Source organism: Mustelus asterias, chromosome 11, assembly GCF_964213995.1.
Source record: "Mustelus asterias chromosome 11, sMusAst1.hap1.1, whole genome shotgun sequence".
In the NCBI taxonomy this organism is placed as follows: Eukaryota; Metazoa; Chordata; class Chondrichthyes; order Carcharhiniformes; family Triakidae; genus Mustelus; species Mustelus asterias.
Window position 1 is genome coordinate 100,445,113 of NC_135811.1, and position 12,585 is coordinate 100,457,697.

General features: G+C 46.9%; 1 protein-coding gene across 4 annotated transcripts in view; it reads left to right on the forward strand.

Annotated features, from left to right (window-relative positions):
• The window catches only part of LOC144500736 (gasdermin-A-like), a 56,677-nt gene that overhangs the window by 26,349 nt on the left and 17,743 nt on the right, over nucleotides 1–12,585 (forward strand). For all 4 annotated transcript variants that reach the window (XM_078224127.1, XM_078224128.1, XM_078224126.1 and 1 more), the window contains 3 exons: nucleotides 841–1,033; nucleotides 5,401–5,554; nucleotides 7,567–7,675. In XM_078224127.1, the coding sequence (XP_078080253.1) occupies nucleotides 841–1,033; nucleotides 5,401–5,554; nucleotides 7,567–7,675 (456 nt within the window). The remainder of the gene's footprint in view (nucleotides 1–840; nucleotides 1,034–5,400; nucleotides 5,555–7,566; nucleotides 7,676–12,585) is intronic.

A 12,585-nucleotide genomic window follows, 5' to 3' on the forward strand; every position in this document is an offset into this window, starting at 1 on the left:
GTCCCTCTTACTGACTAAGGGGTGCAGCTATTGTTTCTATAAATTCAATAAAGATTACAATGATTTTTTTATTATTTATTCTTGTGACATGGGCATCGCTGGCTGGCCAGCATTTATTGCCCATCCCTAGTTGCCAGAGGGCAGCTGAGAGTCAACCACATTGCTGTGGCTCTGAAGTCACATGGAGGCCAGACCGGGTAAGGACGGCGGATTTCCTTCTCTAAAGGACATTAGTGAACGAGATGGGTTTTGTTGACAATCGACAATGGTTTTATGGTCATCGGTAGATTCTTAATTCCAGATTTTTTTAAACTGAATTTAAACTCCACCACCTGCTGCGGTGGGATTTGAACACGGATCCCCAGAACATTAGTTGCGTTTTAGGATTAATTGTCGAGTGATAATACCAATAGGCCACCTTATCCCCTATTGTCAGCATTAGGAAAGAAAATTGTGCAACTGTAAAGTAGGCCAAGCCCCATTTTGTGCCACACCTACTCCACCGCCCCCCCCCTCCCCTCCACCCCCCTCCCCCCCCCTCCCCCCCACCCCACCTTCATTTTGGCTTGGAATTTAAAAAGATTTGCAAAGCCAGATTGCTTGTTTTTTCTCATCCTCGCCCTTATGTCCCTTCCACTGCTCTGCACTGCTTTGCATTGTGGTGGCATCGCTGGTGGCAAGTGATCAATATCGCCCCCAATGGCAGTGGGACAGAGATTTAGCCTGGGCCGTCACTGCTGTTACAGAACGGAATAGGTTGAAAGACCCAACAATAACAGTGGAAAACAAATGTTCAACCCGTGCTACATTTTAATAAGCATTTCATTGAATTTCACGCAGTTCACCAGAGGGAGATGTCCTTCAAGTTCCTGGAGACAGTGGACGGGTTGATCTCAGGCAAAGCAAAGGTGAATCTTGATCCAATAAAAGGGAAAGCTGAATGTTCGAAAGCCAATTGCAACACCATTCAACTGCAAGGAACGAAACAACTTTACGTCAATGTATCGGAGCTCATCGCAAGTCTGGAAAAACGGTAAAGAACAATCCTGAGTGTGACGGCACTGTCGCAATGTTTTATTTGTTGTCATCGTTAAAACTACCATTCCCCTAAAGTAGCCAGACAAAGTATCGAAGTGGGTTCAAGTTGATTTATTGACTGCAGGACCCTGATCCAATCTTTAAAATCCATCAGAGTACCGAATTCAGAAATACACAAGCAGTTATAGTTTCAAATTTGATTACAAGCGGCTCAGTGGTTAGCACTGCTGCCTCACAGCTCCAGGGACCCGGGTTCGATTCCCGGCTTGGGTCACTGTGCGGAGTCTGCATGTCCTCCCCGTGTCTGCGTGGGTTTCCTCCGGGTGCTCCGGTTTCCTCCCACAGTCTGAAAGACATGCTGGTTAGGTGCATTGGTTATGCTCAATTCTTCTTTTGTGTACCCGAATAGGCGCCAGAGTGTGGCGACTAGGGGATTTTCACAGTAACTTCATTGCAGTGTTAATGTAAGCCTTCATGTGACACTAATAAATAAACTGAAATAATATTTTATTTGTTGGTGCAGTTAAAACTACCATTCCCCTCAAGTAGCCAGACAAAGTCACGGCACGGATTCAAGATGATTTATTGACTACAGGACCCTGACCCAATCTTTAAGAACAGTCAGAGTACTGAATTCAGAAATACACAAGCAGTTATAGTTTCAAGTTTGATTACAAGTAATTTACATATATCAATCAAGGTATGGGAGCTATCTCTCTCCACTCAAAGTTATTGATTAAGGTTACATCATTCAGATATTAAAACCAATCACAACAACCTCACACTTGCTTAATTATAATATCCAATCAGCGTGAGGTTTAAATACATCAATAGGTCTTTCCAACTGCTTGGTTTAAAGGCTTTTCCAAGTCTAAGACATGAACAATCCCACACTATACTTTCTTTCTCCTTTTCTTATCTGAAGTTCAGATGTCTGGAACTAGCTGCTTACTATCCTGATAGACATGTCTCTGCAGTTAAACATTGTGTGGGTTTTCATCTCTTTTAACCCTTTCCGTGGACACAGTTATTAATAAGACCATAAAATATAGGAGTAGAATTAGGCCATTCAGCCCATCAAGTCTGGTCTGCCGTTCAATCATGGCTGTTAAGTTTCTCAACCCCATTCTCCCGCCTTTTCCCCATAACCTTTGACCCCCTTACCAATAAAGAACTTATCTAGCTCTGCCTTAAATACACTCAATGACCTGAGTATGGGTGGCACGGTAGCACAGTGGTTAGCACTGCTGCTTCACAGCTCCAGGGACCTGGGTTCAATTCCTGGCTTGGGTCACTGTCTGTGTGGAGTTTGCACATTCTCCTCGTGTCTGCATGGGTTTCCTCCGGGTGCTCCGGTTTCCTCCCACAGTCCAAAGATGTGCAGGTTAGGTTGATTGGCCATGCTAAAATTGCTCTTAGTGTCCTGAGATGCGTAGGTTAGAGGGATTAGTGGGTAAATGTGTAGGGATATGGGGGTAGGGCCTGGGTGGGATTGTGATCGGTGCAGACTCGATGGGCCGAAGGGCCTCTTTCTGTACTGTAGGTTTTCTATGATTCTATGATGATTTCTATGACCTGGCCTCTACAGCCTTCTGTGGCAATGAATTCTGTAGATTCACCACCCTCTGGCTGGAGAGATTCCTCCTCATCTCAGTTCTAAAGAGTTGCCCCTTTACTCTGAGGCTGTGCCCTTGGATCCTAGTCTCTCCAACTAATGGAAACATCTTCCACACGTCCACTCGATCCAGGCCTTTCAGTATTCTGTAAGATCCATTGAGATCTTTCCTCATCCTTCTAAACCCATCGAGTACAGACCCACAAACGCTCCTTGTACACTAAGCTTTACATTCCTGGGATCATTCTTGTGAACCTCTATGATTCCATGAATACTCAAATTTTGAGAGCAGTGCAGCACAGGCCATTCAGGCCATCATACCTGCACCGGCCCTTTAAAGAAGCAATCAATTTACTTCCATTCCTCCCCTCTTTTCCCTGCAACTGTTTCTTCTTTGGGAGGCCAGCGATCGGGAGGGAAAGGCCAGCGATCGGGACAGGAAGGCCAGTGGTTGGGAGACCGGCGATGGGAGGGGAACGCAGTGTGCAAAGGCCGATGTCCCCACTATGCTGCCAGCCTCTTGGGCAGGCTGAGGCCCTGCCTCCTACTTTCCAGCGTGGCTCCCTCTGAGGCAGTCACAGAGTGTTGGAGATTCATTCTGGTAAAGTACACCCAAAATACAGGCAAGAATTTCTCCCATTTTCCCACCCATTCCCGCCCATTGGGCACTTAGTTTTGTTTGGGAGAATGCAGGCCATTATGTTGGTTTGATAAATCCTTCATTGTTGGAGCCACATCAAGTCACCTCTAAGTTACTACAAGCGGGCAGAGAACTAAGACCCGTTAATTAGCCTGTTGACTCCAGTGAGCAGAACTGAGTGGAATTTGTCAGTCAGCAGTTACGACTCTTCATTTGTGCAGTAACTCAGCCAATAAATGGAGGCGATTTCACAGTGGCAATCCAATGTCCCATCTAATTTTTAATCTTCCTTGGCCGTGATTGCAAGATGGCCACAGCTGTGCCTACCCATCATTCCCTGTGAACCAGAGTCAATCTGCAGCTGTGGCCATTTTTAAATTTAATTTGATTTGATTTATTATTGTCACATGTATTAGTATACAGTGAAAAGTATTGTTTCTTGTGCACTAAACAGACAAAGCATACCGTACATAGAGAAGGAAGGAGAGAGTGCAGAATGTAGTGTTACAGTCATAGCTAGGTTGTAGAGAAAGATCAACTTAATGCGAGGTAGACCCATTCAAAAGTCTGACAGCAGCAGGGAAGAAGCTGTTCTTGAGTCGGTTGGTACGTGACCTCAGACTTTTGTTTCTTTTTCCCGACGGAAGAAGGTGGAAGAGAGAATGTCCAGGGTGCGTGGCTCGTTAATTATGCTGGCTGCTTTTTCAAGGCAGCGGGAAGTGTAGACAAAGTCAATGGATGGGAGGCTGGTTTGCGTGATGGATTGGGCTTTGTTCACGACCCTTTGTAGTTTCTTGCAGTCTTGGACAGAGCAGGAGCCCATACCAAGCTGTGATACAACCAGAAAGAATGCTTTCTATGGTGCATCTGTAAAAATTGGTGACAGTCGTAGCAAACATGCCAAATTTCCTTAGCCTTCTGAGAAAGTAGAGGCATTGGTGGACTTTCTTAACTAAAGCGTTGGCATGGACGGACCAGGACAGATTGTTGGTGATCTGGACACCTAAAAACCTGAAGCTCTCGACCATTTCTACTTCATCGCCATTGATGTAGACAGGGGCATGTTCTCCACTACGCTTCCTGAAGTCGGTGACTATCTCCTGTTGACATTGAGGGAGAGATTATTGTTGTCGCACCAGTTCACCAGATTCTCCATCTCATTCCTGTACTCTGTGTCGTCATTGTTTGAGATCCGACCCACTACGGTGGTGTCGTCAGCAAACTTGGAAACGGAGTTGGAGGGGAATTTGGCCACACAGTCATAGGTGTATAAGGTGTATAGTAAGGGGCTGAGGACACAGCCTTGTGGGGCACCGGAGTTGAGGATGATCGTGGAGGAGGTGTTGTTGCCTATCCTGAATGATTGCGGTCTGTGGGTTAGGAAGTTCAGGATCCAGTCACAGAGGGAAGAGCCGAGCCCCAGGCCACGGAGTTTGGAGATGAGTTTCATAGGAATAATGGTGTTGAAGGCTGAGCTGTGGTTGATAAATAGGTGTCTTTGTTATCTAGGTGTCCTAGGGTTGAATGCAGGGCCAGGGAGATGGTGTCTGCTCTGCACCAATAGGCAAACTGTAGTGGATCCAGGCAATCTGGGCGGCCGGAATTGGTTCGTGCCATAACTAACCTTTCAAAGTACTTCATAATGATGGATGTCAGAGCCACCGGACGATTGTCTCTTTACAAAGTCTTCAGAGGGTGCCTCCAACCTTCACCTATTGACCTCGGTGGCACACACCTCTGACAGCGGGGCTGCCAATGTGTCAGTGCTGGAGGGCACTGTGGTGGCCCTCTAACCTCAGGAGATGCCCAACATCCTTGATTGGACAGGGGTTGTAGATGCAGCCATTTAATTGGCCTCCTCCTTAAAAATCTCTCTCTGGGTCCAGGCTCCGGAATGGGATGGTTCCTGACCTGTATTTCCTCTCACCCAGGGGCATAGGATCCACAAGTGAAAATTCCTGCTGCCCTGGTATCATCTGGTGATGTTAGTTAGTGGTGCCTCCCGATCCGGGAGCAGTCACCTCGGTTTGCGCGCTGGGATTTCTGGTGTAGTTACAGATTGGATGTTCTGAAATCCCACTCATTTACACTTCTCTTCCTCCTCCAGAACAATTGGGCGTTATTGGGAGCAGATTAAAAATAGTTACACAGGAGATCTCTGCATAGTCACCGAAACATTAGTGTCTGTAGAACCCATCACACTGACGAAAGTTAACAAAGGAGCATCAAAATTGTTCGTCTCGTTGCCCTACATCTCCAAGGTAGGAGGGGGTTGCAACTCTTGATGACCAATATCACTGAGCCAGTCATCCTTTCCGGGACTGCTGTGGTCTCTCTGCATCCCCGATTGTTATCTATAGTGGTCAATGGTTTGATCGTTCTGTGTTTGATTATGTGAGTCTGGCAACTGATCTATGCTCACTATGCTTGATTGGTTAAGCCTGGGGGATGACTCTGAGCTAGGGTCAGGAGGGAAGTTGCTCGAAGTTGAGTTTAAGCATGAGTGCAGACATTTTGTGATTGCAGAGCTGTGCTAATTTAAAAATAAAATCCGCTGCGCACTTAGAGATTGCTGCCATCTCGGCATTGCTCTGTGACATATAATGTATACAAATAACTGGCAAAACACAACGGGGGCAATACTCCCAAAAAAATTCTAAGTGTCGAATTTGGGTAAAAAGTGGTGTAAATCATGCTGGTTTTTTCAACAGGAGTTTCAAAATGAATGTCCCACACTCTGCGCACTGCAGAGTGCTGCAGCGTGAATCAGTCCAAAAATCAGTAAACGGGGCTTATTCCCACTGGAGAGGCCGGCAGCATAGTGCTGAGTGGGCCATTGTGCATGTGCCGATCTGTCAGCGCCGAGATCAGTGCATGTGCCGTGGCTCCGCACTGCCGGCCTCCCGATCGCTGACCAGCTCGATTGCTGGTCAGCCCCCCGACCCCCGCATCATTGGCCCTCAGACCACCTCACGGCCCAATTGCTGGCCCCCCGGAAACGTCTGGGACAGCTTCAAACCACCACCCCACCACCGTCTCCCATCCCTGGCCCACCTCGATCTTCCCCCTCCCCAACCCTCCGGTCCCGACCCGACCCCTGCAGCCCTGACACCCCCCTGGCAGGCTGACCCCACCCACCCCGATGCCCAATCCCGATCGCTGGCCTCCCTCCCTCTCCTTGCGATCCCTATGCAGAGTGGCAGCCGTTGATTGGCTATGCTAAATTGCCCCTTAGTGTCAGGGGGGTTAGAAGGGTAAATATATGGGGTTATGGGGATAGGGCCTAGGTGGGTTGTCGTCAGTGTAGGCTCGATGGGCCGAATGGTCTCCTTCTGCACTGTAGAGATTCTATGATTCTATGATAAGATAATCGCAGGAGATAGGGAATTTGATCAGAAGAAACTCTTTTTCTGGAAGAATAGTAAGAAATGTGAAGCTCTGTCACAGGGAGTGGTTGAAGCAATCCATATAGATGGATTAATGGGAAACTAGGCAAGTATTTGGGGCAGAAGGGATTAGACGGTTACGATGGTAGACTTAGTGGAAGAGTAATGGAAAGAGGCTCAAATGGAGGATAAGCAGGAGCATTGACTAGTTGGGACGAATGGCCTGTTTCTGTGGCCTAAATCCCATGATATCCTAGATAAAAATTGTCGCCAAGTAATATCAGGAGGTATGAGGGCAAGTGACCAAATGTTTAGTCAAAACTGGTTTCATGGAGTCTCTTAAAGGAGTCGAGAGAGTGGAGAGGTTTAGGGAGAGATTTCCCGACCTCGGGTTCCAGATAGACCTTGAAAACAGGTCTCTACTGGTGGAGCAGTTAAACTCACAGACATGAGAGAGGCCAGAATTGGAGAGGAGCAGAGACCTCGGAGCATTGTAGGGTTGGTGGAGATTACAGACACAGGGTGGGGTGAGGCCATGGAGGGATTTGAAAACAATATGGACGCCACCCATCTCCCCTGAAGCCATGATAATTATCCTGGGAGGGGCAGTAAACGAGAATAAAAGCAGGAAGAAGATCCAGAACATTCTGCTCTGGACCATTTAGACGATCAAAACAAATACAGGAGACTACTCAGGTTCTGATTAATATTATAACATTATTGAGAGGAATTTAGGGCAAGAAATCCTGGGGAAAAAACACGAGAGAGTTCACGGCAGTTAGAAAATTCAACTTAAGCCAATGCTTTTGCTCTCTTGTGAGGAATGTAAATATCTACAGCTCTATGTATCACACTAATTTCATTTCTAATCTGTATCTCTCTTTCAGGCAGGTACAGAGTGCAGTCTTTCGACAGAGAGGACATTGGATATCCCTAAAGGAACAGTCCTTGCCTACAAAGTGTGGGACCTGACTATCTCAGAAGATGACACACTCTGTAAGTGATTGTGCAGTTGAGGTGTTTGACCCTTCCCTGACATTCCCCAGGCCAAACACAGTGGCACAGTGGTTAGCACTGCTGCCTCACAGCGCCAGGGATCCGGGAGTTTGCACGTTCTCCCCGTGTCTGCGTGGGTTTCCTCCGGGTGCTCCGGTTTATCAGAACATAAGAACTAGGAGCAGGAGTGGGGCCATCTGGCCCCTCGAGCCTGCTCCGCCATTCAATAAGATCATGGCTGATCTTTTCGTGGACTCAGCTCCACTTACCCGCCCGCTCACCATAACCTTCTTTTTCTCTTTCGTTTCTTAGCAAGGGAAGTTAGCAGGGATGTCAGTGCAGGCAGTGCAATGTTCCTCCTGTGGGATGTTTGAGGTGAGGGACACCATTAGTGTCACAGCTGAGTACACCTGCAGGAAGTGCACCCAATTCCAGCTCCTTGAAGACCGTGTTGGGGATCTGGAGCTGGAACTGGATGAACTCAGGATCATTCGGGAGGCAGAGACAGCTATAGATAAAAGCTACAGGGAGGTAGTTACTCCTAGAAATGATGACATGTGGGTGATTGCTAGAAGGGGTAAGAAGCAGTCAGTGCAGCGATCCCCTGTGGCCGTTCCTCTGTATAACAAGTATTCCGTTTTGAATACTGTTGGGGGGGCCTTACAAGGGGTAAGCCATGGGGTACAGGTCTCTGGCACAGAGTCTGTCCTTGTTGCTCAGAAAGGAAGGGGGGCGAGGAGTAGAGCATTAGTCATTGGGGACTCCAAAGTTGGGGGACAGATATGAGATTCTGTGGGAATGAGAGAGACTCGTGGTTGGTGTGTTGCCTCCCAGGTGCCGGGGTCCATGATGTCTCGGATCGTGTTTTCGGGATCCTTAAGGGGGAGGGGGACCAGCCCCAAGTCGTGGTCCACGTAGGCACCCAAGACATACGTAGGAAAAGGGATGGAGATGTAAGGCAGAAATTCAGGGAGTTAGGGTGGAAGCTTAGGGCTAGAACAAACAGAGTTGTTATCTCTGGTTTGTTACCCATGCCACGTGCTAGCGAGGAGAGGAATAGGGAGAGAGAGCAGTTGAACACGTGGCTACAGGGATGGTGCAGGAGGGAGGGATTCAGATACCTGGACAATTGGGGCTCATTCTGGGGTGGGTGGGACCTCTACAAATGGGATGGTCTACACCTGAACCAGAGTGGTACCAATATCCTGGGGGGGAAATTTGCAAATACTCTTCAGGAGGGTTTAAACTAATTCAGCAGGGGGATGGGAACCTGAATTGTAGCTCCAGTGTACAGGAGGTTGAGAGTAGTGAGGTCATGAATAAGGTCGCAGGAGTGTACCGGCAGGCAGGAAGGTGGTTTGAAGTATGTCTACCAGGAGCATCCGGAATAAGGTGGGTGAACTTGCAGCATGGGTTGGTACCTGGGACTTCGATGTTGTGGCCATCTCGGAGACATGGATAGAGCAGGGACAGGAATGATTGTTGCAGGTTCTGGGGTTTAGATGTTTCAGTAAGTGCAGGGAAGGTGGTAAGAGGGAAGAGGGGGAGATGTGGCATTGTTAGTCAAGGACAGCATTACGGTGGCAGAAAGGACGTTTGATGAGGACTCATCTACTGAGGTAGTATGGGCTGAGGTTAGAAACAGGAAAGGAGTTTTCTATAGGCCTCTGAAAAGTTCCAGAGATGTAGAGGAAAGGATTGCAAAGATGATTCTGGATAGGAGTGAAAGTAACAGGATAGTTGTTATGGGGGACTTTAACTTTACAAATATTGACTGGAAAAGCTATAGTTCGAGTACTTTAGAGGGGTCAATGTGTGCAGGAGGGTTTCCTGACACAGTATGTAGATAGGCCAACAAGAGGCGAGGCCACATTGGATTTGGTACTGGGTAATGAATTAGGCCAGGTGTTAGATTTGGAGGTAGGTGAGCACTTTGGTGATAGTGACCACAATTCAGTTACGTTTACTTTAGCGATGGAAAGGGATAGGTATATACCGAAGGGCAAGAGTTATAGCTGGGGGAAAGGAAATTATGATGCGTTTAGGCGAGATTTAGGATGCATAGGATGGGGAAGGAAACTGCAGGGGATGGGCACAATTGAAGTGTGGAGCTTATTCAAGGAACAGCTACTGCGTGTCCTTATAAGTATGTACCTGTCAGGCAGGGAGGAAGTGGTCGAGCGAGGGAACTGAGGTTTACTAAAGAAGTTGAATCTCTTGTGAAGAGGAAGAAGGAGACTTATGTAAAGATGAAACGTGAAGGCTCAGTTAGGGCGCTTGAGAGTTACAAGTTAGCCAGGAAGGACCTAAAGAGAGAGCTAAGAAGAGTCAGGAGGGGACATGAGAAGTCTTTGGCAGGTAGGATCAAGGAAAACCCTAAAGCTTTCTATAGGTATGTCAGGAATAAAAGAATGACTAGGGGAAGGTTAGGGCCAGTCAAGGACAGTAGTGGGAAGTTGTGCGTGAAGTCCGAAGAGATAGGAGAGGCGCTAAATAAATATTTTTCGTCAGTATTCACGCAGGAAAAAGACAATGTTGTCGAGGAGAATACTGAGATACAGGCTATTAGACTAGACGGGATTGAGGTTCATAAGGAGGAGATGTTAGCAATTCTGGAAAATTTGATAATAGGTAAGTCCTCTGGGCCGGATGCGATTTATCCTAGGATTCTCTGGGAGGCTAGGGAGGAGATTGCAGAGCCTTTGGCTTTGATCTTTATGTCGTCATTGTCTACAGGAATAGTGCCAGAAGACTGGAGGATAGCAAATGTTGTCCCCTTGTTCAAGAAGGGGAGTAGAGACAACCCTGGTAATTAGAGACCAGTGAGCCTTCTGTTGTGGGCAAAGTTTTGGAAAGGATTATAAGAGATAGGATTTATAATCACCTGGAAAGGAATAATTTGATTAGGGATAGTCAACACGGTTTTCTGAAGGGTAGGTCGTGCCTCACAAACCTTATTGAGTTCTTTGAGAAGGTGACCAAAGAGGTGGATGAGGGTAAAGCAGTTGATGTGGTATATATGGATTTCAGTAAAGTGTTTGATAAGGTTCCCCACGGTAAGCTATTGCAGAAAATACGGACTCATGGGATTGAGGGTGATTTAGCGGTTTGGATCAGAAATTGGCTAGCTGTAAGAAGACAGAGGGTGGTGGTTGATGGGAAATGTTCATCCTGGAGTTCAGTTACTAGTGGTGTACCGCAAGGATCTGTTTTGGGGCCACTGCTGTTTGTCATTTTTATAGATGACCTGGATGAGGGCGTAGAAGGATGGGTTAGTAAATTTGCGGATGACACTAAAGTCAGTGGAGTTGTGGCCAGTGCGGAAGGTTGTTTCAGGTTACAGAGGGACATAGATAAGCTGCAGAGCTGGGCTGAGAGGTGAAAAATGGAGTTTAATGCGGAAAAGCGTGAGGTGATTCACTTTGGAAGGAGTAACAGGATTACAGAGTACTGGGCTAATGGTAAGATACTTGGTAGTGAGGATGGATCCCTGAAAGTTGGCACCCAGGTTGATAGGGTTGTTAAGAAGGCGTACGGTGTGTTAGCTTTTATTGATAGAGGGATTGAGTTTCGGAGCCATGAGGTCATGTTGCAGCTGTACAAAACCCTGGTGCGGCCGCACTTGGAGTATTGCGTACAGTTCTGGTTGCCGCATTATAGGAAGCATGTGGAAGCTTTGGAAAGGGTGCAGAGGAGATTTACCAGGATGTTGCCTGGTATGGTGGGAAAGTCTTATGAGGAAAGGCTGAGGGACTTGAGGTTGTTTTCGTTAGAGAGAAGAAGGTTAAGAGGTGACTTAATAGAGGCATACAAGATGATCAGAGGATTAGATAGGGTGGATAGTGAGAGCCTTTTTCCTCGGATGGTGATGGCTAGCATGAGGGGACATAGCTTTAAATTGAGGGGTGATAGATATAGGACAGATGTCAGAGGTACGTTCTTTACTCAGAGAGTAGTAAGGGCGTGGAATGCCCTGCCTGCAGCAGTAATGGACTTGCCAACATTAAGGGAATTTAAATGGTCATTGGATAAACATATGGATGATATTGGAATAGTGTAGGTTAGATGGGCTTTAAATTGGTTTCACAGGTCGGCGCAACATCGAGGGCCGAAGGGCCTGTACTGCGCTGTAATGTTCTATGTTCTATGTTATACAGCTGCAACATAATCTCGCTGTTTTTAAACTCCATCCCTCTAGCAATGAAGGACAAAATTCCAATTGCCTTCTTAATTACCTGCTGCACCTGCAAACCAACTCCTTGAGATTCCTACACAAGTACACCCAGGTCCCTCTGCACAGCAGCAGGTTGCAATTTTTACCATTTAAATAATCGTCCATTTTGCTGTTATTCCTACCAAAATGGATGACCTCACATTTACCAACATTGTACTCCATCTGCCAGACCCTCGCCCACTCACTTAGATTATCTATATCCCTTTGCAGACTTTCAGCGTCCTCTGCATACTTTGCTCTTCCACCCATCTTAGTGTGATCTGTGAATTTTGACACACTACACTTGATCCCCAACTCCAAATCATCTATGTAAATCGTAAACAATTGTGGTCCCAACACTGATCCCTGAGGCACACCACTAGTCACTGATCGCCAACCAGAAAAACACCCATTTACCCCCACTCTTTGCTTTCTGTTAGTTAACCAATCCTCTATTCATGCTAATACGTTACCCGTAACACCGTGCACCTTTATCTTATGTAGCAGTCTTTGGTGCAGCACCTTGTCAAATGCCTTCTGGAAATCCAGATACACCACATCCACAGGTTCCCCATTGTCCACTGCACATGTAATGTTCTCAAAGAATTCCACCAAATTAGTCAAACATGACCTGCCCTTTATGAACCCATGCTGCGATTTACCAATGGGACAATTTATATCCAGATGTCTCGCTATT